This window comes from Xenopus laevis, chromosome 3S (assembly GCF_017654675.1).
Source record: "Xenopus laevis strain J_2021 chromosome 3S, Xenopus_laevis_v10.1, whole genome shotgun sequence".
Lineage (NCBI taxonomy): Eukaryota > Metazoa > Chordata > Amphibia > Anura > Pipidae > Xenopus > Xenopus laevis.
This window is the reverse complement of record NC_054376.1, coordinates 30,866,317-30,893,666: the sequence shown is the minus strand read 5'-3', so window position 1 is coordinate 30,893,666 and position 27,350 is coordinate 30,866,317. Positions and strand designations below refer to the sequence as shown.

At 40.1% G+C, this 27,350-nt stretch overlaps 3 protein-coding genes across 3 annotated transcripts in view; all 3 read right to left on the bottom strand.

The window, feature by feature from the left end:
* antxr1.S (ANTXR cell adhesion molecule 1 S homeolog) overlaps window positions 1-4,837 on the bottom strand; it is a 92,892-nt gene extending 88,055 nt beyond the window's left edge. Inside the window, exon 1 of the mRNA XM_018255168.2 lies at window positions 4,417-4,837. Within this exon, the coding sequence (XP_018110657.1) occupies window positions 4,417-4,562 (146 nt within the window). The 5' untranslated portion in view covers window positions 4,563-4,837. The remainder of the gene's footprint in view (window positions 1-4,416) is intronic.
* A 2,792-nt stretch (window positions 4,838-7,629) lies between these two features.
* LOC108712294 (gastrokine-1) lies at window positions 7,630-14,064 on the bottom strand. Its single transcript, XM_041588157.1, has 6 exons — window positions 14,023-14,064; window positions 13,176-13,229; window positions 12,646-12,783; window positions 10,185-10,295; window positions 8,852-8,990; window positions 7,630-7,949 (listed from the first exon to the last, which is right to left on the bottom strand). Exons 1-6 carry the CDS (start codon window positions 14,032-14,034, stop codon window positions 7,861-7,863), a joined length of 543 nt encoding a protein of 180 aa, XP_041444091.1. The 5' UTR covers window positions 14,035-14,064; the 3' UTR covers window positions 7,630-7,860.
* A 5,575-nt stretch (window positions 14,065-19,639) lies between these two features.
* LOC108712460 (gastrokine-3) lies at window positions 19,640-25,733 on the bottom strand. Its single transcript, XM_018254668.2, has 6 exons — window positions 25,637-25,733; window positions 24,583-24,636; window positions 22,616-22,753; window positions 21,714-21,824; window positions 21,367-21,505; window positions 19,640-19,835 (listed from the first exon to the last, which is right to left on the bottom strand). Exons 1-6 carry the CDS (start codon window positions 25,646-25,648, stop codon window positions 19,744-19,746), a joined length of 546 nt encoding a protein of 181 aa, XP_018110157.1. The 5' UTR covers window positions 25,649-25,733; the 3' UTR covers window positions 19,640-19,743.
* Window positions 25,734-27,350: the final 1,617 nt, after the last annotated feature.

Here is a 27,350-nt window from a genome sequence, read left to right as displayed (position 1 = left end):
TGCCAGGAAAGTCTTGAGTCTCACTGCTCCTCCATATTTGAACTAACTCAATCCCTATTTTCTAAGATTAGTCAACGATTTGCAGTTTGCTCACCAATCTATAGCCCGGCCAACAGAAGTTTGTCAACACGCAGGATTTAATAGAATAAGTGGCTGCAGAAACATTTGAGACTTAGATCTGTGAAGCCAGCTGTTAAATATTATATGCGCTTTGGGGTCTTGCCAGTAATTCATAAGAGTACCACCGCACACGGATACATGGAATGTTTCAAGACAAAACCTTTCTTTTTCTGTGCCCCATTAAAACCAGTGTGTCGCCTTTAAATTCTGTGTGGAGCAATGAGCAAATGCACAGAGATCTACATAAGTGCAGGACTGGGAACGTATTATATTTCACATCTTGGATCCATTCCCTCCATATAACAAGAATACTTTGCAGCCTTAGGTAAGGTCTTTTCTGTTCACAGTTGCTGCAACGCGTTTCACTGAGGTGCCAAAAGTATTTCTGTTCAGGCCAAAGGATACACAAAGAACTGGATTCCCTGCCAAAATACATTTGGCTCAGAGGTGCTGTCAGGGCAGGCTCACCTGGGGTCACTTAATAAGGGCCTGCAAAGTCGTTTTGCAAAACTGACATTTTTCCCAATATGTTGTATATTTGCATGTATTTTTGGCAAGTCAAATAAGTCAAATGCATTATTGCCTGACATGTTTCTGACCTATACAGTCCTTAGGCCTGTGTTTTTAAATACGTGTGCCGTACAGAGTGGTAAAACACCATCACAAAGATGGAAGCCATGGACACACGTCTTTCAACTGGCGTAACTGTCGGAAATATATTTTAACATTTTCCAGGTGGGTTTGGAATGCTAACTGGTATCCAGTTGCTAGGTTTTAAAGGTGGCATAAACCCAAAAAATAGAATTAATATAAGCTTTCTTTAAGCATTTTGGCAGTTTGCATTTTTTGAGGCTTTTAGCTCAACTGAGAGTGACCCATGGGTTAAATCAGTGATCCCCAACTAGTAGCTCACGAGTTACTCACCAACCGCTTGGATGTTGCTCTCAGTTTCGTCAAAGCAGGTGCTTACTTTTGAATTCCAGGCTTGGAGGCAAGTTTTGGTTGTATAAAAACCAGATTCACTGCCAAACAGATCTCCTGTAGGCTGCCAGTCCATATAGGGGGCTACCAAATAGCCAATCACAGCCCTTATTTGGCACCCCAAGAACTTTTTGCATGCCTGTGTTGCTCCCCAACTCTTTTTACTTTTGAATGTGGCTCACGGGTAAAAAAAGGTTGGGGACCCCTGGGTTAAATGAATACAGGATGTGCATCTGAAGTGCAAAGACAGTTAGGTTCCCTGGCTCCCCCTTTAAATTATCCTACCAACCAGGCAGGGCTTTAGGAATTTAAAATAGAAGATAAATAGGAGAGGGTTTGAACACAAAGTTAAACAATAACAATGAAACTGAAAATAGACCACGTTTAAAGCTGAAGGCTGGAAAGAGGCAGAGAAAAAAAACCCCAAATAGTTCAAAAACATGAGAATACCAGCTAAAAAGTTGTTTTGCACTAACATACTTAAAGTTCATGGAAAGTTTAACTTCCCCTTTAACAAAATGGCAGCTGCCAAGGAAGCTATCTTATTCTAGTAGAAGACAGGTCTCATTGTTATGTAAAATTCAGATACAGTTTAAACACATTTTGTACAGTCCGGTCTCTGCTTATTATTGTAAGCACCAGCCATAAGATGATTAAAGGGGTACATCTGTGGGTCCTGAAAAGGACTGGCTCATAATGTGGGCTTACAACCCTTATACCTAGACTTACTTAGATAAAGCTCTTTTGACTAAACCTGCAAAGTCCTGAACTGTATTTGGAAACCCCCCTTTGTCAACCAATATCAACAAAGAGTCGTTCATTTTATTCTTACCCCTAAGTACATTTGAGCAGAGTAATTGTGCCCCCTTGTTCCTCCAGTATAAACACTAGAATGATTGCTCTTGATTGGCTCTCTGGAAGATTGCATTCAATGCATTGCTGCAAATACATAATGAGCCGCCACTGTCTTAAAGGAGACTGTGAATCTCCATAGGAAAATATGTCTGCCACACAGAGGAGTCTCATGCAACTCATTTGAACCCGTTATAAACCGACAAATACAAAGAAATTACAAGAATAGATCTTCCCTACACATGAATTCTCAGCTATATCTTTTCATTTGGTCTGCTGTGAGTCTGGAGTATCGCTACTCATACATAACATGGCATAGACAGAGGTAAACCATATATCCCTTGCAGAAAGAGTGGTGCCAAGTCTAATATTTGTGTCTATTTTGGCAAAACACAAAATGTCATTTTCTTTTGCTAAATATACAAGCTGCCAAGACCAGTCTACCACCCTTATTCTATTATGCTTATTCTATGGTAATAGCGGAGATAAAAAGAGTCCCAGACAGGAAGACTAGCAGTCTCCGAGAGCATTCAAGTATCTGCTAAATCTGCTAGGGGAGAAAAAAAATTGGTCAAATTCTCCCCAAGCACAGCTGGCAAATCACTGCAATACTGGGAAGCAGCAGACCCCGGCAAACACTCAGCTGAAGCTGAAAAACAGCTGCTTCAGCCATTTTTTTCTCCATGCCTTGAGATATTATAATCAGCAGCATATACTGTACCTACCTACGAACTTGAGTAGTGGGGATCATTCAGTGATATATTGTGCCAGAATACACTTTTGATATCAATTCAAGTTGAAAGAACCACAGATGGAAGAAGCTTGGGTGTTATACTGATCCATAGCCACATTTACTGTTAAGTGTCTATGTCTATGTTGGGTTAGACAATTCAAGGTAATGGCATATTCCCAACATCCTTTGGTTAATACAAGTGTGCCTTCCAGTTGTTCTTGAAATACAATAGCATCCCTCAGCAGTCTTTATTTTGGCAAATAAATGTACAGTGAGTTAATGGAATTCTTAGGAACCCCACAGCAGATAGGGAATGAAGGCTACCTTGACATACAGTACGAGAAGCTATAAGATAGACATCTTAAGAGCAGTTGTGTCTGGGATGTTGGAAGCTCTGCAGGCCTAAATCGTCTTTACTTAATGGGCAAAATGGTGGCTCGTTAGTTAGCACCACTGCCTTAAAATTCTGGGGTCCTGTGCCACTGCCTTGCAATGCTGGGTTCCTGTACCACTGCCCTGCAATAGTGGGGTCCTGTGCCACTCCCCTGCAATGGTGGGGTCCTTTGCCACTGCTTTGCAATGCTGGGGTCCTGTGCCACTAACTCGCACGGCTGGGGTCCTGTGCCACCAACTTGCAATGCTGGGGTCATGTGCTGCTGGTTTGCAATGCCCAAAGTTCTGTGCCACTGCCTTGCACTTCTGGGGTCCTGTGCCACTAACTTGCACTCTGGGGTCCTGTGCCACTCCCTTGCAATGCTTGGATCATGTGCCACTGGCTTGTAATGCTCAGAGTCCTTTGCCATTGCCTTGTAATGCTGGGGTCCTGTGCACTATATAATTAATAATAATGCAAATCAAATAGTGATATGAAGAAAGAAAGCTTCAAGTTGGGCTGCAGAGATCTCACCCCAGCTTTTTTACGAGTCGATCTATATGTCAGCGCTTATGGATTTGGATAAAGACCTTTTATTATTCTAGCAAGGATGATATGAAATCCAGGTCTGTTAGCTGGTTCCTGAGGGTTGCAGCAGTGCCTTAGATGACTATTTCAGAAGCATAGTGAGTACTACAGAAGGGAACATTTCATTGCAGTGTAGCAATATTAAGTAATAACTTTGCTGTCTTATATAATGATCTTCATTCCGTCAGCACTTTAATTGCGCTAAACTTTTTACCTAAACTCAGACTGTTTCAAGTTCATTTTTCTTTTTAAGTGACCCCCCCCCCCATCAACAAACTTGGAACTGTGCAAGATGCTGACATGAGGCCAATATCTGAGAGGCGCAAATCATATATCAACGTGTCAGATACAGAGCTGAGCCTAAAACTGCACATATTTTCCATCTTTGCCCTCGTTGTGCGCCGGGCCGCCCGTGACCCTCTCACTTATTTAACTGGTCTGGCACTTAAAAAGGTAAACTAGCCATTAATATCAGGACTTTTGCAATACATTTGGAACACATTTCCCATGAGTAGGACGGAAAGTACAGCTGCTATAGCTATTAAAATAAGCATTTGCATTTTTTGTGTTTGTGTTGCTGATCATTTAATTGATAGCCTTCTAATAAACCCCTTTCAGAATTAAATATAGGGATATATATATATATATATATATATATTGCAAATGATGCATTGCATGCAGCAGTACATTGCAGCCAGCTGACTAATGCATTATTAACTGTCAGTTAAATGAGTTCAAATAGTGCATTAAAGGGTAAATCCACACTTACTTGTCCAATACAAAGTACAGGTCAAAACCTCCATAGCAAGAAGGGCTGCCACCTTGTCCAGGAGTGCTCTGGGCATCACAAAAGAAAAGCAATGATGTAAAGAGCAATGGGATGAATGCAGAGCATGATCTGCACCGCTCAGCCATGGTTATTCCAAGTCCCGGAGAAGTTTACAGATCCTTGATAAGATACGCCGGTGTTGTATTCTCTGCCCCAGACTGTACAAAAGGGAATTAGTTGCCTCTTGGACTGTCCTGCCTTGTTCTTCTCTGCTGGGGTTTCTAATTTCACTGCCCTAGTCCCTCTCTCTGCACATTTATTCTCTTGTTGTTCGGCGTTTTGCATCACATTTGCATTCCACTGGAAGGAGCCACTGCTGTGCTCTCTTTAATGGGATGAAAAGTTATTCCTGAAACTTGCTTTGTCTAAGATTTTTAGTTTTTTTTTACCAATCCCCCCCCTCAAAGAAAAAAAACAGTATAAAGCCTGACATCTTGTGGGAAAAGAGCAGAATGCAAGATCTAATAATCTGCATTTCATCCATGCCAGGACCCAGGCACTTTATTATTTGCATTACATACTTTCATAAATCATTTAAGAAAGACAACATTCTATTGAGTTCAACCACTCAAAATATTTTGTTTTTGTTATAATTAAACAGTACCTTGTAAGATATAATTAATCCTTATTAGAGCAAATACAATCCTACTGGGTTTAAAAGGGTGGTTCACATTCAAGTAAACTTTTAGTATGTTATAAAATGGACACTTTTAAGCAACTTTCAATTGGTCTTCATTATTTATTTTTATACTTTTGAATTATTTGACTGTTTCCAGCTTTCAAATTGGGGTCACTGACCCCATCTAAAACACAAATGCTCTGTAAGGCTACAAAAGTATTGTTATTGCTACTTTTATTCCTCATCTTTCTATTCAGGCCTCTCCTATTCATATTGCTGTCTCTCATTCAAGTCAGTGCATGGTAGCTATGGTAATTTGGACCCTAGCAACCAGATTGCTGAAACTGCAAACTGGAGAGCTAAAACTAAATACGGTAACTCAAAAACCACGAGTAATAAAAAAATTCAAACCAATTGCAAATTGTCTTAGAATGTTTACATTTTGTTTTGGCAGATTTAAGACCCCTTATTTGAAAAACCACAGGCCCTGAGCATTCTAGAGAACAGGTTCCATACCTGTACTTCACACAGCAAATGAATAAACAGTGTCATTTCTACTACTACTGTTACAGAGGTGCCAATTAATCCTGTGTCATTTAGGTGATAATGATCCAAGCTGGGTATTTTTGAGACCTTCTATTATTTTTGCACAGTCATGGGGCATATGTTAAGACTCACCTTAATATGGAACTGAATAGAAATGGAATTAGAGATTCTAATACAGAGATTCTCAATAGGGCCTCATGGTGATTGCTGACAGTACATGTTCCATATTGCATTTTCCCTATCGCTATATTTTGCATCTCTCATTTTTGTTCTCTGTTTATTTGTTCCCTTACATTCACAGGACACAAGGCAATTTTGGGAATGCGCCATGGTAAAAAATGTTTTGTCAAAACACATCAGTTAATAGTGCTGCCCCAGCAGAAATCTGCATTGAAATCAGTTTTTCACAAGAGCAAACAGATTTTTTTTTATATTCCCTTTTACAATTTGGCATGGGGCTAGACATATTGTCCGTTTCCCAAGTGTCCCAAGTCAGGGCCGGCATCAGGGGGGCACAGGGGTACTGTTGTACTGGGCCCAGTCCTAAAGGGGGCCCTCGGCTGTGCTCCACTTTTCGAATTAGCCGCCCCCCTTGACAGCGCCCAAAGTCGTACCTAATAGCTGAAGTCCCAAAGAGCAGAAGTCTCAAAGAGCCAAAGTCCGTAAGCCACAAAAGAACCTAAAGTTGAAGTCCCATAGCCAAAAAAAGACTCAAAGCCACAAAAGGAGCTGAAGTTGAAGTCCCGATCTGCGAAAGGAGCCAAAGCTAAAGACCAGAAGCCATGAGTTCAGTTCTACTGAACACCAATGTGTTTGTTTGTTTTTTTTATTAAAGGAGAAGAAATAGCATTTTACACTTGGGGTGCAGAAAGTTAGGCACCCCAAGTGACTACTTTTACTTACCTGACACCCCGGGCTGGCGCTCCTATCAGCAGAAAACTGCACCGGCCCGAGGTTCTTTTAGCGACCAACATGGAGAGATCCTCTTCCTGCTTCTTCGGGGCTTCTGGCAGTTGCGCATGTGCAGTAGAGTGGAAAGCCGGACTTTAACGAAAAAGCCGGCTATTTCGCTCTACTGCACAAACGTCTGCCCCAGGAAAGTTGAAAACAAAAGCCTGTCTGAAAGCAGTTCCATCCATCCAGGCAAAATGACCTGAGATGGCGCCTACACACCAATATTATAATAACTAAAATAAATATACTTGTTGCTTCAGGAATGACATTTCACATGGTAGAGTGAACTATTTGCAGTGTAAACAATGAAATAAAAACTACACCATAAAAATCAAGACAGTTTCACTTTAAGGTATGGTGATCCAAATTGCGGAAAGATCCCTTGTTTAGAAAACCCCAGGTACTGAGCATTCTGGAAAATAGATCCCATACCTGTATTGTATAAATAATTATGTTGCAAATGGCATTTCTTTAAGCTGCATTAAACTCCAAACTCATGCACAGCTCTTGTCTGCTCTGTAGCTGCAGTTTGCAGGGGGAAAGGCTGCTTGAGAAAAGCTTGAGTTGCTATACTTACCTCTTTCACTGTATCCTACAAACCAAGGTTTAAGGCAACCCCATGCAAAGTAGCCTCCCCTGGCTTATTTAAGCACTTTAACAGAAACTGTACTGATACCTAATGTATCTGCCCTTAGTTTTATGTTCATGCGGATCTATCTATGGAAAGCATCAGATCTTGATCAAGTCGTTAGAGGGCCATAAGAGTCCTATTCTCATTTATTTCCTTTATCATATGTATGTTTTCTACTACTACTACTACTACTACTACTTCTACTACTACTACTACTACTACTACTACTACTACTACTACTACTACTACTACTACTTTTCTACTAACTAACTTTGCTACACTTCATGGGCCATGAGGCTGAAACCTTATATAACCAGATGGCTGCAACCTAACTCTGTCTCCGGTTTGAGTTAATAGACAGCCAAGAAATTATTGATTGGAACAAACACATCAAACACGTGAATTATCTTCAGTCCTCAAAGTTTATTTAGTATAAATGAACAGACTGAATGCAGACATAGTAACAAGAACATAGAGCACATTCAGTTTACATTGAGTTACCCAGGGTTCCTGAGTAGAAAGAAATGTTCTAGGTGTGTTCCACATGTTGATATAAATGTGCTGTTGATAAAATAGTCTGTGGCCTGTACTTGTAAGGATCTTGCTTGTTGTTATGATGCTTTTGCTGCAGGGATTAAATATGAAAACCTCCGCACAATCCGACGTGTATGAAAAGAAAATGGATTCCCGCGCAACCCTGAGCACCAATGCCGGACCTTGGTTCTGAAAGAAAAGCCACTTTTGTGATACAGAATATAGAACATTTAAGGGGACTCTAAACTGTCAAGTTTCTAGCAGGATTATTGTTACTACAGTAGAACACCTAGCATGGAACATAAACATTTGTTTCTGCTATGCTATGGCCCTATCTGTCTGGCCACTGCCTTGTGATGTCACAGCACACCCACCACATATTGCTCGGCCATATTTCCACCCCCTTGTGATAGGAATCTAACAGCATTGGCCTCATCTCTTAACCCAGTGGGCAGAAGTTTAAAAGCTCTGTGGAGAACAACATTTTGACCCTGAGGACTCACTTGTGCCCATGGGATAGTACAACATGCACTGTGTGCCTTGCAATGAATACAGCAAAACAGCTGGGGTCCCAATGCTCCTCTTTACTTGATGCCAGAGGTAGGTGACAATTACAGGGGTCCACTACTTCTTGCACAAATTCCGCATCCTAATGATAATCTATAAATATAGATAGCAATGGCATAACTAGTGTACACTGGGCTCCCCTGCAAAAAAATCTTAAGAGGGGCCCAGTGCAATCCGATCCCCATCCTCCCAGCACACTTCCCACATGGGCTCCACCCACTTCCCACCCAGACCGCACCCACTCCCCACCCACTATCCGCCCCATGCCGATGCGCTCTGCTTCCTCTGCCACAGGTAAGAGAGAGGCTGGGGAAGAGGGGGGGTGGGAGGGTTCTGGTTGACTATAGAGAAAGAAGACCCTACAGTCTGGCTCCCCCTTTTCCCCGGGCCCCCCTGCAACTGTGGGGTCAGCTTCCTCAACTGATAGATAGGAACTAAGACCCTTTTGTCTATCCTACAGCACTGTTGTGCAATACACATAAACATAGATAGTACTAATATGGCGTAGGCTCTACTATACTCACTAGGTTTCTCAGTAGCCCAGTAAGTGGGGACCCCCCAGCATAGTCCATCAACAGCGTGTCCAAACTGGGACAGATCACCTACTTGCTGGTTGGTGATCTCATAGTGTTTCAGCAGCTTTTTCAGCTCCTTTTCTTTCTCCTGTAATGGTGGGAAAAGGACAAAAGAACACATGATTTTAACCAGCAACCGTATCTATTATTTCAGTTTTCACCGACAGATGAACAAAAGAACTGATGCAATTTTAATGCATTTGGAATGGTTTGCTTTTTTGTCTTTACTATTAAGAACAATCATAGGGAAGGCTTTTTAGGAAATATACCTAAATGGCTTCTTTAAACGAGGAGAATTAAGATATTGCATCCAGTAACAAAGAAGTGCAAAAGAATGTACAGGTACAAGATCCCTTATCCGGAAACCCGATATCCAGAAAGCTCCAAATTACGAAAGGGCTGTCTCCCATAGACTCCATTTTATCCAAATAATCCAAATTTTTAAAAATGATTTCCTTTTTCTCTGTAATAATAAAACAGTAGCTTGTACTTGATCCCAACTGAGATACAATTAATCCTTATTGGTAGCAAAACCAACCTATTGGGTTTATTTAATGTTTAAATATATTTCTAGTAGACTTAAGTCATGAAGACCCAAATTACGCAAAGATCCATTATCCGGGAAAACCCCAGGTCCCGAGCATTCTGGATAATAGGTCCCATACCTGTATTTAGAAAAACTAACACATATGGAATAATATTTGCTATAGGTCTTGTAACCCACAGCAACCAATCAGGTATTTGCTTTCAGACAGGTGTATAGCAAATGTTTCTTGCTGGTTATTCATTTGATTGCAATGTTCTTGCAAAACAATAGAGAAAAGATCTTTTACATATTGAATATATGGCCGTGAAGGAAAAGATGGAAAAGGAAAAGCAGGGAGCTCGTCATATGAATCTGCAATTTATTAAAACTTTAGTGAGGAGGACTTGGGATTCTGGATAAGGGATCTTTCCGTAAATTGGATATTCAAATCTTAAGTCTCCTAAAAATCATTTAAACATTAAACCTGATAGAATTGTTTAGCCTCTAATAATGATTAATTATATGTTAGTTTGGATAATCTATTATTAAACAGAAAAAGGTTATCGAGATGTAAATTATTTGATTAAAATGGACTCTGGGGAGATGGCCTTCCCTTAATGCGGAGCTTTCTGGCTAATGGGTTTCCGCAGAACAGATCTCATACCTGTACTGCACTCTGGGCTTATGGGTTACGGAAACACATCTGTACATTAGCACAAAACCTGTAACTGGTGGAGTTTGTAAGCAGGTATTTACCCTCTTGGTGTGGATGAATTTGTTAAATATTCCCAGTCCTGGGAAAGTGGCAATATCCATGTGAGCGACGACACAGATTCCTTTGTAAGGCATGTGGTAGGCGATTATATTCTATAAGAAACAACGTTTTCTCAGTCATTATATTGCTTTAAACTTTTTCCATTTACATATGAAAGTGACATTGTCCTCCCAGAAACCATTTAGCTGCTTATTACATTTAACTAATACATTTATTATTAAGTATTTCTTTGGGACCCCCAATGAAACAAGGCTAAACTTGCAAAGTGTTCACATTTTAACAAACTTAACACCAAATTGGTGAACTAAACATTACTGTATGCTAATCTCCCATGGGTGTCATTAGTATTAATTAATCAATTGGTCCACAAGCTACCTCAATTATCCATCCAAGTGCTGCCCATTCTTTAAAAAGCCCTACTTTTTTTTGGGGGGGGGGGGCTGGAATTTGGGGTTATCCATTGGAAATCACAAATAGTGATGGGCGAATTTGGGGCGTTTCACCGAAAAATTTGTGAATTTTCTGTGAAATTCGCGAAATGGCAAAAAATTCACGAAACAGCATAGGCGTCTTGTTTTTGACGCCAGCGTCCACTTTTTTTTTACGCCGGTGTCCATTTTTTCTACGCCGGCGAATTTTTGCTGGCAAATTTTCGCGCCGGTTTCGCGAATGGCGGGAATTCACCGCAAATTAGTGCCTGCCGAATAAATTCGCCCATTACTAATCACAAACCCTATGCAAAACACTGCCTGTAGTTTCCGATACAACACTTGTCCATGAGGATACATATGGGGCAAATTCACTAAATGACGAATCGCCTAACGCTAGCGTAGTGCATTTTTGTGAATTCGCCGATTCACTAGTGTTACTTCGCACCCTTACGTCTGGCGAATTTGCGCAACGGATGTAACTACGCAAATTCACTGACGCGTGAATTATTGTGAACGCTACCTTTTACGCCAGACTTCCTTCGCCACCTCAGACCAGGCGAAGTGCAATAGAGTAGATAGGGATTGCTTCAAAAAAAGTTAAAAATGTTTCAAAGTCCCAAAAAACGCTGGCGTTTTTTCTCTTTTTATGGGTGATAGGCTGAAAAAGATCGAAAAAATTTTTGGGGTTACCCTCCTTCCCCCCTACATTTCCTAACTCATGGCACCTTAACTATACAGTGGGCACATGTGTAGGGCAAAATAAAAATTGTATTTGCTGTTTTGAAGGTTTCCCAGGCTTGTGTAGTGCTGCTACATATACCTCCTGTAATAAAAATACCTGGTGGTCTAGTGGTGCGGCGGCGTGGACGGCCGCCACGCCGCCGCGCTCCTTCTCTTGCCTCCAGCGCCAGCGCCATCTTGGCCTCTTAAAGGTACAGGCGTGCTGGCGTGATTACGCCAGCGCGCATTGGCGCACGTTTTGGCGCGAAATTTGAAAGTATTTAAGGCACATTCATACTCCCAGCCAGTGCCCGTGATAGAACTTTGTTTCTAAGTGGTTTCTGAGCCTAGTGTATCTGTTCCTGTTATTCTGTATCCTGTTTATCCGTGTTTGACCCTGCCTGTATCCTGACTATTCTGAACTCTGTATCCTGACCTTTGCCTGCCTACGACAACTCTTCCTGCTTTACCCCTTGATTGACAACCCGGTTTGACCCTTGCCTGCCTGACGATTCTGATATCCACCTGCCTCGACTCTGCCTGTCTGACGATTCTCTTGCCTGCTCCATTTGTACCGTGACCTTCGGCCCAAAAAACTTTGCTAACAGCCTTGCCCCTTTGCCAGCTAGAACACCTCGCCTTGCACCCCTCGTTAAGTCCAGGTGGCACCCAAGTAAGCTGAGGGCTCCTCCCGAAGCCCAACGGTGGTCACACTACTGGTGAAGCCGAGCCGAGACCAGGGTGCTTGGCATTTGTTCTGGTATCGGGTGCCGGTCGTGACACCTCCATTGTAACTTCAATTTGGCTCCGTATGCAAATTAAGCATAGCTAGCGTAACTTTGCTTTGCTTGTCGAATTAACGCTAGCGTAACTTCGCAACCTTACACTTCCCCTCAGCGCAACTTTGGATTTTAGTGAATTTGCGTAGCGCTGGTAAAAATACGCCTGGCGAAGTGCGGCGAAGCGGACACTGGCGCAACTACGAATCTTAGTGAATTTGCCCCTATAGGGAGAGAACTGCAGTGGACTTTTTAATATGTCACATAAGTGCCACCTCTCATCTGTCCAACTCCTATGACTCAGGGACCAGGTATGATTCCTGGTTTTAGAACACCTTTTCTTTACATACATAGAAGAACCAGAGCACCTGTCCCACACGATTTAATATTCAACATTTTATAGGCCTCATAGATTTGATAAACAGCTCGTTGTTGTAATGGCCCACAATACTAGAGGTTGAAGGCTGCAAACTATGTGTAATACTTTTGTCATGGAAGTGGGTGACACTTACCTGGCTGTAATCAAAGACTGCATTTGCTGACTGCTTGCCTGAGTATACGTTAAAGACGACAACCTTCACTTGCTCATTGATGTTAACCGTGTGGTACACAGTTACTCCATTGGGTCCTTGTTCGGCGTATTGGTATGACTGCAATAAACAGATTTACAAGAATGTCAGTTTCAATAAAACCAGCTTAATTTGAGCACTGATCATCACTATAGAACCCAGTAAAGGAAAGAAAGAAGGTATGGGTTTCAAGTTGAACCTCAACTGTTGGGTTGATGCTGGGAGTTGGGACATCATTGTGAAGGTACATACACAACAAACCTTTAGCAGGCTCCTATTATTCCAATGACTAGTCACTTCTAGTATATAACAGCTGCTTTATTTATACTGGCCATCGTTTATTTATTTACTTTACCAAAGAAATTGACTGGAAATTAAACAAGACAAATAGGGAAAGAATGTATACAGGGCCCTAAGTTTCAGGGCGTTTTTGCAGTACATTCATTTGTGAGATGTGAAAGGCTCACTCTTACCTCATCTGCAAGTAAAGGATGAATAAATGCTCCCAGAAGGGCCACAAGCAGGATCTGTAGAATACAACAGGCAGATTGTGTTTTGTGGAAAGTAATATATTTGGGTCATTGCAATAAACTACAAAGCAACACTGTTTTATCCTTCATTCACCATAATTAAAAAGTTAAATACATATTGTCTTATTCTGATTTATGATCTATATTTTATTTCTGTGCGGGGGTGGCTTTGCTTCAGCAGCAGCCCGACTATGTATAAATGCAACAGCTAGGTCTCTGTTGACTGTATTTCCCTGCCATCGATTATTTCAAGTCTGATTCAGACCCCATCGGGCCATATAAACTTATTTGACAGCAGTTCACTGAGTAGGGTTTATGTTAAACATCCTTTCTGCCTATTTTTTGAATTAAGAAATACAGGAATGGGACCTGTTATCCAGAATGCACGGGACTTGGGGTCTTCCGGATAATGGATCTTTCATAAGTCTTAAGTCTACTAGAAAATCGTGTAATCATTAATTAAACCCAATAGGCTTGTTTTGCCTTCAATAAGTATTAATTATATCTTGGTTGGGATCAAGTAGAAGATACTGTTTTATTATTACAAAGAAAAATTATTTTTAAAAATGTGGTTTAATGGGTTAAAGTGAAGCCTAATTAGGAGCTTTCTGGATAAAAGGGATTCCGTATAATGGATCCCATATGTGTATCTATGGTTATTGTTATTTCTGAACACATGGTCCACCTGCATCACTATTTATAAAATGTCCATTTACAGTATCCACCTCTACTCAGCCCCTGACTCCTTACATTCAGCAAAAAAAAAGTGACCAAAAGGGAATGTACTTACCGTTGCACCCATTTTTGCCTTTAGACTGGAAATACTAAGGCATCTTAGCCTTATTTATATGTTCCAGCCTAGAGATAAGAACTCAAGCTGAGTGATAAGGCACACGGTACTACAGCAGTGTAATCTCTGCTAGTGGGTGATACGTGTTTGCAAAAAAGGCTTGGTTAATTGTTTTCCCCTTTATCATTCTCTTCTCATACCCTTTCAACCCAATGTGAATGGTTGCTTAAGAATCTAAATGCAAACAGAGAAAGGGTGGAGGGCATACACAGTGAGTATTATAGAAAAGAAACCAATTTAGCTCACAAAATAAAATATGAAGTCCAGGCCATATATTTTTTTTACTATATAACTGAGAGGAGAAAGATTTTTGGGAAATGGTGCAAATTTGGTCCAGGTGTAGTAACCAATATCAACCAATCAGATGTTTGCTTATAAAACGTATACCACTAAATGGTGTAAGTTGATTGGTTGCTGTTACTAAACCTAATATAAATATTGCACATTTTCAAGGTTCTATTATTTGGAATATGAGTTTTTAATATTTTAGTATTGTGGTTGGTTCAAGCTTGAGCTAGTTCACCAACCGTATATATTTTTTTAATACTCTGGCTACACAATTGTTCTATTTTCTGACTTCCCAACTGTCAGTTCTGCTTATTGACATGAACTGCATGTCAGCTACGGCGCTAGAGTCAACCATGGGTTACCTCAGTCATTGAGGGCTTCTCTCTGTTTAAGGCTTGTAACTTTTAGGATGCTTGAAATAATTCAGTACTGTTGCTCAGTGAGCTCCAAACAATGCTGTATATACTATATGAAAAAATATCCAGTAAACTATTAGAGCTGGCTGTTTAATCCACACCCATCATTGGTGACACAGGTACCATTACATCATACAATGATATTCTTGAAAAATCCATATTTCCTTCTTTGTGCCAACAGTTTGTGGAAGGTCTTTTCATGTTTCAGCAGGATAATGCCCTCATGCACAAATCATACAGTCCATACAGAATGGGCAGAATGAGTTTGCAGAGATGGAGGAGGAATGGTCTGCAGAGAGCTCTGACCTCAGCCTAACTCAACACCTGTGAGATAAACTGGAAAACCAATGTGAGCCAGCCTGATCCCAATATTAGCACCCAACCTATTCTATATGAATGCATATATCCCACCAGCAATGTAATCAGTTGGGAAGTCTGCTCAGAAGAGTAGAGAGTAAAGTATGTTTGAGCAGTAAAAAGAGGTTTTCAATTGAGAGGTTGGACAGTGAGGTATCCACATGCTTTTGGTCATATAGTATAAAAATAAAAAAGCTGTAGACAGACCAAGTCGGCAGTTTATTGGCCGTGTGTGGGGCCATCTGACGGCGTCCCATTCAATATCTGGCCCGAAAGTCTGGCAGATGTCAATCAGGCAAGGTATAAAATCCCATCGGATATTGGCCCCATCTGTTCGTTGATGCGGTCCTGCGATCAGACCACACGTATTGCTTCCATTCTGATACAATCATTGGGCCCTAGGCTCACGATCGGATCAGCCTGATATCGCCCACCTCAACGTGACATATTAGGGAGAGATCAGCTCTTTTGTTAACATCGCCAAGCTCATAATTATACAGCGATTTCTAATGTTATTGTGTGGATTTTCTGTTGACTTTGTCCAATCTCTGTCCTTATCAAGGAGTATCCCTGTTCTAAGGAATGTGCACAGAACACACTGAAAATCCTGTTATTTATGAAGCTTTCTACATTAATAGAAATTACATGCACATAATGGGTGAGACCACAATGTGCTTAAAACAGTATCTAGTGTTCATTTTAGCTACTAATCTCCATATAGATCTATTTAGTTCTCTCTGATACCTGTCATAGTTATGGGTTGGGTAGTGCCTTGTCCTCAAACAATTGCTAGGAGCTCAAGAAAATTCACAAGTTTTTGCACATTGCATTTGTTGTGTGAGTGCCCCTTTGGGAAAAGATGTAAAGCTTCTCAGGTCACCTGTTGTGGAACACTGATCCCTTACCAGGTAATTCCCTGTAACTTCTTCATGGATTTTTTTATTTTAACAGAACGATTGTAATGGTGGGCAGGTATAAGACTTCTGGGATCTAATTGTCATGCTGTGGAATCTTCCCAAGGACTATAACATGATGTCATCAGCAGTGATTCAATGGGGGTCATTTATCAACACTGGGCAAATTTGCCCATGGGCAGTAACCCATGGCAGCCAATCAAATTGCTGCATTCATTGCTCTACTTGCAGCTAAAAAGCTAATCACTGATTTGTTGCTATAGGAACTGCCCATGGGCAGATTTGCCCAGCATTGGTAAATGAGCCCCAATGTGTTTATTTTTTTCCATGGCCTAATAACTGTCTAGCGCCTTGCACCTAAAAAGGGTTATCATACAGCTTTAGCACTTCAACATTGAGTGTAATAAGCGGAAAGTGAATTGTCTGCCCTTATCCTAAAATAAAGGTGCAGGCATGAGATCCATTATCCAGAAATCTCAGAATTACAGGAAGGTTGTCTCCCATGAACTCAATCAAACATTTTCAAAACGATTTAAATTTTCTATGTAATAATAACAACAGTACTTTGTCTTTGATCCCAACTAAGATATAATTAATTCTCATTGGAGGGAAAACCAGCCTATTGGGTTTATTTAATCTTTAAATGATTTTCTAGTAGACTAAGAATTGTTATCAGGAAAACCCCAGGTCCTCTGCATTCTGGATAATAGGTCCCATACCAGTACATCATATCAAAACACCAATAAGAGCCATGAATATGCTGTAAAATATACCCTTATAAATGGTAAATAGTGATGTCATCAGTAATAAGCAGTGTTTAGTGATATAATTTGTGTCACACTGTAAATCATTTGTAATTTCAAGATGTCTACAACATATTGCAGGCTCTATAGGCCAGGGGCCTCCAGACTTTTGTGTCTCTTAAAGTGATACTGACACTAAAAAACTACTTTTCAAAATATGAATGTATATTAAAAGTTACCTATAGGTCGTGTTGACCGTTTTGCTGAGGGTTAACTTCAGGCGACTTCGGAAAACGAAGCACTCCAAGTGCCACCCCGATGACGATTTACATTCTAGCCGGCGGGAAGGCTTTTCTGGGAGATTAGTAACCAGAAGAAGAGGAGATTTGTTGCTGGGTGACTAATCTCCCTGGAATCTTAGCGTCTGTCTTCACCCTAAAGAGTGACTGGGGCACCTGGGAAACTGGCAATATGTCAAGCTCCATGTCAGATTTAAAAATTAAATATTAAAAAAATCCATTTGCTCTTTTGAGAAATGGATTTCAGTGCAGATTTCTGCTGGAGCAGCACTATTAACTGATGCATTTTGAAAAAACATGTTTTCTCATGACAGTTTCCCTTTAATCCTGAATGCGATTGTGTATAGAGTAGACATATATTTTAATGCAATCTGTAAAAATAATTAATGTAATATTTAAATGTACAGTGATGCATATACGAGAAGCAGTATACAAATACAAATATAATACTGTACATACAACCAGTTCATAGGTGTATATATATATATATATATATATATATATATATACTTATTTTTAAAGATGCTATTAATGCCAGCAAACCCACGTGTTTCAGCTTGATAAATATAAGTAACAAGTCAGCATAGCCATCATACAGTATTTCTCCTAGTTCTTAGTTTCTGCTACATTGCACAGTTCATGTCATCAAGAAATACACCAATATAAACTAGTGAGCTGTCCAACTGGGCTGTCCACCAGCCAAATGCAGCTCTCCAGGGAACTTTTATAACCCCCAGACCACACAAAGTTTCCATAGGCTTCTACATATGGCATCATTATTTTCATATAGTCTGGCCCCTGTGATGTATTGTGTAGGATTACTGAATCACTTACCGGAAAAACCCAGACAGCAGTGAACTAGAGAGTAGATTTTCCTTCCTTCTCAGACTCACAGAATTCACTACTGAAGTTAACATGTGACCCTATGACTGTATGGTGAAATACAATAAATAAGACATACCTCCTCCTAAACTATGATAGAAAATAATGGGGCTCATTTATTAACACAGTGCAGCTCTAAAAAGATTGCAGAGGCCTGACATTTGTCCAGCGCATGCGAGTATTTAATAATGTAGCACATGATATCTTAAAAGTTCGATTTGTGCGCTAATGTAGACGCAGACAGGTGCGACGCGTGAAACTGCGTATCAGCTGTCACAATGCTTATAATAAATTGTGCACACAGGAAGATACCGCAACGGTAAGAATTAGTTTTGCGCATGTTTGAACACTCTGCTTTAATTAGTTGCGTTACATGTTGCGCATATTGTGCTCACTGTGCCGCATCTGCGTTTGTGTCTGCGCTAATATTTGTTTTGTTGCAAAGGTGTTTAGCCTACCTGCTACTCTTAAAGGAACCTTGGTCAATATAAACATGTTGGGGGGAAGGCGTGGTTAATCTGCACTTTACAGGGGTTGTTCACCTTTAAGTTAACAAACATCCCCACCAACAGCAGCCCCATTGTATTTGCCAGAACCCAGTTTAGCAGTATGGCCCTGCACACATATATAAAATTCTCTTTCAAACAACATGAAACGCAAAAATGCGAATAAACTAGCGTAGCTGGGCAGGAATGCGCATTTTGAAGAGTGTTACTATTACGCCACGAAGAAGTAGTTGTAAAAATTGTGGTGCTGTTGCCCGGGTGCAGTTTTGCGCATATACAGATGCAAATCTACGACGGCCGCAGTGCAAGCGCATTGTAGCCATGCCCCCAGCCACGCCCCTCACAAACACGGCATAGTTTGAGAGATAAATGCCCAATCTTTTGTGCAAAGCACATAAACAAAACCATCGCATAAGCTCAGTGTTATGCACAATACCACGCAAATGTATTAGCGATCGCACTCGTGATGGTGCAGACAATCTTTTGTGTCCACTTATGTGATGCGTTAATAAATGAGCACTGTCTATTACTGAATTCTTGTGAAGGATTTAAAGCCTGAAAGATCCCATCAATTTCATGGGACCCTCTTAAAATTCTTTAAGTTCATACTGACTGTATCGTTTTAAGATTGTAAAATTCAACAATTGGTACAATTGGTTCCCATTGTACAAGTTCTTCATTGTTCCTGCGCAAAGGTGTGGTGAATGGTGAAAATCACTAGTGATAAGACAAATCGCTGTTATAAAAGCGAGGCAGATCATTCATTGCCCTGAACATATATAGATTGCTCTTCAGTCATGCTCAGACCTCACATTTATAGCAAACAATAAATGGTATCTACAGTAATTAGTCATGTACACAAAGGAAATTACTACAATGGTAATATTTTCTTAATGTGTGCAAAAAAATCACCCAAAGCAAAGGCTGTCTACAAGTCTTATACCATATGGGAGCCATGAAGCGAATGCAAGGATGTATGAGAAGCAAAGCAGACTGTTTATAGTTTTATAATTCAATAGGCCAACAAGGCAATGCCTCAAAGAAGAGAAACCTTTGAAAGCCTTGCTTATTCTTTCCCATAATGCTTCGGTGCTTCCAGTATTACTTTATATGATTTAGTTAGTGCATTGTCGAAATGAATAGGACAAAAGCTTACAATGTATTAACTTTTTTTATAAGTTGTGGACAAGATGAACATAGAATGTACAGTATGTATAGCAAGTATGATGCTATGAATGCAGGCCCCGTATAATATATTAGAAAAGATGGAATCCTGCGCACAGACCAACGTGTATGAAGAGGAATTTAATTCCAGCACAGCCTTCAGCTCCAAACACCCTTCTTGGCTCTGAAAGAAAGGACACATTGTAATTATTACTATGAAATCGAACACTGTATCAGAAATGTAACATGTGTAACATTCAGAGTGATGCCATATCACCCTGGGGTAGGTTTTAACTTGATAGTTAAAGTGTTGTTTTGTGCATTGTGTTTTTACCTGACCAAGATGAAAACTCAATTTGCCCAAAATACATAAGTTTTTCCCAGAATCACAGGATAATGTAGATGTAGCACACTGGTGCCACATATAGGAGACTCAAAGATTTGCAGCAGCATGGAAATGGAACATGTAATGTTAATGGAGTAAACCTCCACTCATCCAGGCTAAATACGCTAGAACACTGATTTGCTTATAGATTTTACACTAGAGAGCACATACTAAATACTAATGATTTAAAGTGAGCAATATAACCAGTCCAGACAGATACAAAGCAACTACTACAAATTTTCTTGGACATCACTCTGGCATATATGCTCTTTGGTTGGCTTAGAATTCCCAGCACCACAGTCCTGTAGCACTTTTACAGCTGGAGTCTTATCAAGAGTGAATTTGGATTCTGTGAAAGGGTTACTGTGTGCTGGTTCTTATGCAGGGGGCTAAAGGTTTAGTTAGTTACCCTTTTTTCAGGCAGTTCCCTAAGTTTTAGCCAGCTAAGTGAGTCCTAATTAAATTTGGGTGGGGAAGCAATTTTCCTATACTGGGTTAAAATATTTTCTGGCAGTTCAGTAACTGACTAGGAGGTGCCATTGTTTTTGTCTTTAAGGGTAAGGTCACTCATGTGGAAACTTTGGGAGACTTCGGAAAACGAAGCGCTGCAAGTGCCATGCCGCTGGCGATTTTTCATTCTAGCAGGCGGAAGGCAGGGGAAAGCAGTTCAGGCGAAATTAGTCACCCCAAAGAAGATGTGATTAGTCGCCGGGCGACTAAATCTCCCCGCATCTCCCAGTGTGACCTTACCTTAAAAGGAGAAGTCAACACGTGCTCAGCCTCATTTTGGATTCCAACTGTGCAAGAGGTTGATGAAAGTGAAAGCATTGGCTGAGGTTGAAAATAGCTAATAGCGCACTCCATGTGTGAGAGATAGGATTAGGGTAACTAGTGAGCAGCCTAAAGCTCCAACAAGGAGGATAATTATTACTGGGTGTACCACCCACAGAGCAGGGACTGAAGTCTCAGACCTAGGAGTAGATGTGCTCCCACCTAGGTTGCACTTGGAGGACATGTATGTGAGGTTGGACACTTCCAAACAGACCCAACCCACATGTTGATCACTGACCCTGATAGGAAAACACTTTGGGAGCTCTGTTCGTGAGTAATTGCTGACCATTTGTACTGTCATATATGACTATACTCCTGAAGTTTGTTCTACATTTCTGTAAATAAAGATTTATCATCTGTTTCAAGAACCACATGCACCCAATTGATGTAATCAGCCTTGCAGTGTAAGTTCTGCAACACCATGTCTTTACAAAATCCACGAGTGCCCATCCAAGAGATTATGATTTGCCGTCAGAATTATTAATCCATATGTACTTACTGGGGTCTTCACGAGCCCAATATGTGGGAATTCCCCAGCATAGCCCTTGAACTGCACTTCCAAACTGGTAGAGGTCCGTAACCTGCTGGTTGGTGACTTCATAGTGTTTCAGCAGTCTGGATATCTCCTCCTTCCTCTCCTATTGGCAAATAAAATGGGCATCATATTTGGTGTTAGGATTAATACGAGCTGAGTAACCAATGACATGACAGGCATTGAAGGATATAAAATTGTATGTTTTTCCTTATGTAAATGACTTTTCAGATAATGGTATTTATATATGTATTTATACATGTACAGCCACACAATTGCTGAATCAGTAGTAATACATGCAAGCAAAGGCTTACTCTTTTGGTTTGGACGAACCTCTGGAAGATGCCAAGATCTGGAAAGGTAGCAATATCCATGTGTGCGATAATGCAGATCCCTCGGTATGGCATGTGGTAGGCAATTATATTCTAGAAAAATAAAAGAATAATCACTGAAAATTTTCTGGAAAAGTCAAATTCTATTAGAATCTATAAGGCATTTTGTGGATGTACCACATTTATGTAAAGCAGTCTATTTATATTACAGGTTCAACTCACCAATGAAACGATTTGGTCTATATTTTACATGTTGTACTATCGGATATTTTATATAATTTTGTATCATGTGTATCAGCCATCCTCCCATGTTTGCAAGAATACCTACAACAGCAAACCCTAAATCTTAGAGGGCCTTCCAAATGGGTTTCCAGGATTAACTAGAGTAGCAAATTTCTTATCCACGCTAACTGGCCTTCATGCTGCCCATCCCATTCATTGCTTTGGGTACCACTCAGAGTCATAACTATAGACGTTGCAGACCCTGTGGCTGCAGGGGGTCCCAGGAGGCAAAAGGGCCTCCATGAGGCTCTAATTCATATACAATTTCAACAAATATTGGTAAAACAAATCAACCTCTAAACATTTTGAGGGCCTGAAAAATAATTTGCTGCGGGGCCCAGCAATATCTAGTTATGTCACTGGTATCACTGCAATGGAAACCCCACAATTTAAGATTTTTAAATTTCATCTGACTTTATCTGTTTCAGTAGGTTCATTACAAGTGGTTGTCAAAAAAAGCTGTGAGGCAAGTGAACTGACCTCTTTAACATAAAGCAATTCTTGACTGTTTCTAGTAAATGTGATGTACCATATCATTAGAACCTCTTTTGTAGATTACGTTTGGCTCCACTGATATGTTCATTTGCTTTGGAAACACTTACCTGCCTGTAATCAAAGACTGCATTAGACATCTGCTTTCCTGAGTAAATATTGAACACTACGATCTTGACCTGCTCATTGATATTCACAGTGTGGTACACCGTCTCCCCATTGCATCCTTTTTCATAGTACTGGTACGCCTGCAACAATGACAATCTGCACTTAGAAATTTGTTCCTTAGTTTGACGTTTCCATATATTAAAACAGAGAAAATGCTAGACTCACATGCATTTATGTGGCCACATGTTTTATTAATGAAATACTATATGGACCTTCTTGACTGGCTTTGGTAACAACCCTGTGCTTAAAGGGATCCTGTCATCGGAAAACTTGTTTTTTTCAAAACGCATCCGTTAATAGTGTTACTCCAGCAGAATTTTGCACTGAAATCCATTTCTCAAAAGAGCAAATAGATTTTTTTATATTCAATTTTGAATCCTGACATGGGGCCTGACATTTTGTCAATTTCCCAGCTGCCCCTGGTCATTTGACTTGTGCCTGCACTTTAGGAGAGAAATGCTTTCTGGCAGGCTGCTGTTTTTCCTTCTCAATATAACTGAATGAGTCTCAGCGGGACATGGGTTTTTATCTATTGAGTGTTGTTCTTAGATCTACCAGGCAGCTGTTATCTTGTGTTATCTGGTTACCTTCCCATTGTTCTTTTATTTGGCTGCTGGGGGGGGGGGGAAAGGAGGTGGTGATATCACTCCAAATTGCAGTACAGCAGTAAAGAGTGATTGAAGTTTATCAGAGCACAAGTCACATGACTTGGGGCAGCTGGGAAATTGACAATATGTCTAGCCACATGTCAGATTTCAAAATTGAATATAAAAAAATCTGTTTGCTCTTTTGAGAAATGGATTTCAGTGCAGAATTCTGCTGGAGCAGCACTATTGACTGATTCATTTTGAAAAAATATTTTTTTCCCATGACACTATCCCTTTAAGGAGGTCAGCATGATGTGCAATGCATTAATATTATTGTAGTATGCCATTGCAATAAATTCTGGGGTTTTCTGCCCCAAAGAAGCAATTTGGAAATAGAGACTGGAGTTTTTCCTCCTTCATTTGTGTGGACTAGGCATTATGCAGGTATGGGACCTGTTATCCAGAATGCTCAGGACCTGGGGTTTTCCGGATAATGAATCTTTTTTTCCTATGACAGTATCCCTTTAAAGAGGTCAACATGATGTGTAATGCATTAATATTATTGTAGTATGCCATTGCAATAAATTCTGGGGTTTTCTGCCCCTAAGAAGCAATTTGGAAATGGAGACTGGAGACTGGAGTTTTTCCTCCTTCATTTGTGTGGACTAGGCATTATACAGGTATGGGATCTGTTATCCAGAATGCTCGGGACCTGGGGTTTTCCGGATAATGAATCTTTCCTTAATTTGGGACTTCATGCCTTATGTCTACTAGAAATTCATTTAAACATTAAATAAACCCAATAGGCTGGTTTTGCTTCCAATAAGGATTAATTATAGCTTAGTTGGGAACAAGTACAAGCTACTGTTTTATTATTACAGAGAAAAAGGAATTAATTTTTAAAAATTTGGATTATTTGGATTAAATGGAGTCTACAGGAGACAGCCATTCCGTAATTCAGAGCTTTCTGGAAATCGGGTTTCCGGATAAGGGATCCTATACCTGTATAAAGAATGGACTGAAGATTATCAACATATCTTTTGGTTTGTTTTAATCAAGATTAATGTTTATGTACTCAAAACTTCTTGATATATGTTAAAAACAAACAAAGGTTTTTGGCCCTAAAAATATTACAATATATGGCCCAATATTTTCTACTGAAAAACAAATTAAAAGAATACAGCTGGTGGCTTCTGAGGTCAGGGCTGGAAATGTTCTGGTATATTAAAACCTAACAATGAATATATTTAATGCTGAGTTGAAATCATAATATATTTCATATTATATCTGAAAGGGCCAAAAGTAAATTGATAACCTCTTACCTCATCTGCACGTAGAGTATTAACAAAAATTCCCAAAAAAGCCACAATCAGGATCTGTAAGAACAAGGGAATATCTTATCTGGCGAGATTTCTTTATACAGGGTCTATGCAATATTTTAAACATAAAAAAGATGCATGTGGTAAGGGATGACTTTGGCTTTCATCATTCAAGTCAACTCCCCCTGATTGATTTAATGCTAAAAGGTAATCAAGTACTCTCTATGGCAGGGGTCCCCAACCTTTTTCACCCTGAGCAACATTCAGATGTAAAAAAAGCTGTGGAGAAACACAAGCTTGAAACAAGTTCATGGGGTGCCAAATAAGGGCTGTGATCGGCTATTTCATAGCACCTATGTGAGCTGGCAGTCTACGGGAGGTTCTGTTTGACAGTACATCTAGGTTTTATGCACTCAAGACTTGCCTCCAAGCCTGGAATTCAAAAATAAGCCTCTCCTTGGCTTTGAGGGAGCAACATCCAAGGGGTTGAGGAGCAACATGTTGCTCATGAGCTACTGGTTGGGGATCACTGCTCTATGGAGTAAGGCAGAAGGTGAGATCTTCTAAATAACACTGGAGTACCACCTGTAAGATATAATAACCAATATGTAGATGCTGTAGGGTATAGTCCTCCAGACCCCAGAAGAGGTCCAGGGAGCCCACGCAGACAAATTCTATCATGCTTCTCTTCGTCTCCTATTTTAGGCAATGCTGTATTGCGGTTGGTTGCTCTGACAAAACATTAGCTGTGAGGATCCCTACTATTTCATGAACCTTTTGCAGAGGAGGCCTAGGGTTCTTTTGTTGACCTTCTCCTTGTCAATATCAAATAATAGCACTATAAATTGACTCAGCCCTAGCATGAAAGAACATGGCCTAAAACATTTCATCAACTGATTAAATTGTATATTTTTTATTACTTACAGAAATGTTGGGCGCAGTACCAGCAACTTTTGCAATACATCTTTTCAGGTCCTCCCCCATTATTTCTCTCTTATGGTATCACATGACATTTATATCTAGAACCCCGGGGAAGGTCAAAATATTAATTACTTACCAATGCAGCCATACTTGCTGATGTAAAACCAAGAGGAGTTAGAGGGATCTGAACTATGGCATCTTGCTCCACTCATTTATATGTTCCAGCTATAAGATAAGAACATAGTGCCCCGAGATAAGAAATATTCTGCTACTGTATGCTACATATTTGCAAAACAGGATTGGTTCATTGTTCCCAATTTCATGACGCTTAACTCAATTTTTCTCATTCCAGCAGGAATTGTATAGGGAACGAAATGTAAACAGTGCTTGGGTGGAAAGAGCACACACACATTCAGGGTTTGATTAAAGGGAACTGAAGAACCATTAAAAAGAGTTATGTTTGGGAGGAACGGCCCAGAAAGCAAAGAAGTCGTTTTGTAGCTGTGCCTGGTAAAACTGATTCCACAAATATGTTATCTCATTTTGTTTTACATCATATGGTTTTTGTATAATTTGTACATTTCGATTATTGTAGGAAGACTATTTTAAAAGCAATAAGCCTATTTGTCAAAGCAACACAATTTACTTGCCTGTTATAACAAATAGATTTGTTTACAGAGGGATCTCCTGCATAGACTGTTAATTCACTAGCCTGTTACTGCCTATGAAAGGCATTTTTAGCATACTAAATGTCAGTCTCTTCCTGCCATTATTTTCATGGGAATAAGTACAAATCAGTTGGGGGTCCAGGGTGAGTGTGATTTGGCAAGTTTCTACATTCCATAAATTCTACAAACTTTGCTGAATCATAAAACAATTTGTAATTATGATTATTTATTGTTTCAACGGTCACCCTATGGTATGGATGTTTTCTTTGACCCAACAATTCTTCGGATAATTTGCTTGTGTGTCTGTCTATCTTAATGGTGGCAATAAACAAAACATGGGAAATGCCAAAGGACCTACATCTGCCCATAATACCTGCCTTTTGTGAATAATAGCTAATGCTCATTTCAGAACTGTTGTAATGGGAATGGCAACCCCTGAGTAAAATAGTTTCCAGAGATGGTAGCAGAACTGTGAATGTGGTTCTTACTGGTTATAGGAGATGTTCTACTTCATGTTCCATGACCAAAGACAGAATATATTGTAGCTGTACGTGATTATTGGAATGTTGGTATTCAGCATCTTATTGAACACAATGTTTGGGCCTTTTTGTGCAGCTGGTCTTCTAAAGTAGTCAGAGGCCTTAATTGTACCACACAGGGTGATTCTAGGACAAAGATGTTCAACAGTTTAACTGAAAGCCTGAAAGCCTTCATGTGCAGGATAAAATCCTTTACTGTATGTAGGAGTGATTTCCTAAAGATAATCCTTAGTCATTAAAATTCTTACTGATGGGTCCTGCAATTACCTTTGTTTGTGGCTTTACCCCACTTATTGGTATGCAGATAGAGCAATGATTTGGGGTGGACCATGGCTTTATTAGGTGTTGTTGAAGGGGGGCTTTGAGTCACCCTCAAACATTGTCTGTACCCCAGCAAATGAAGTAAAACCCCACACAGTCCACTTGAGCTTGGGAAGATGAAATGTTCAGTTTTCTTTGCAGTCTATACAAGTCAGCCATTTTCTTATATGGATCCCAGGTATGGGATTCGTTATCTTGGAAACCCATTATCCAGAAAGCTCAGAATTACAGAAAGGCTGTCTCCCACATAATTTTATCCAAATAATCCAAAATTTTAAAAATGATTTCCTTTTTCTTTGTACTAATAAAACAGTACCTTGTA

Bases quoted from the DNA above. Each gene is read 5' to 3' on its own strand.
- LOC108712294 (XM_041588157.1), bottom strand. The intron at 8,991-10,184 runs GTAAATACCTGC...CCACCATTACAG, and splicing joins AATTCATCCACACCAAGAGG to GAGAAAGAAAAGGAGCTGAA. The intron at 7,950-8,851 runs GTGAGTATAGTA...CTTTTCTTTCAG, and splicing joins CTGGGCTACTGAGAAACCTA to AACCAAGGTCCGGCATTGGT.
- LOC108712460 (XM_018254668.2), bottom strand. The intron at 22,754-24,582 runs GTAAGAGGTTAT...TCATTGTTGCAG, and splicing joins ATACTCTACGTGCAGATGAG to GCGTACCAGTACTATGAAAA. The intron at 21,825-22,615 runs GTAAGTGTTTCC...TTATTTTTCTAG, and splicing joins CAGTCTTTGATTACAGGCAG to AATATAATTGCCTACCACAT.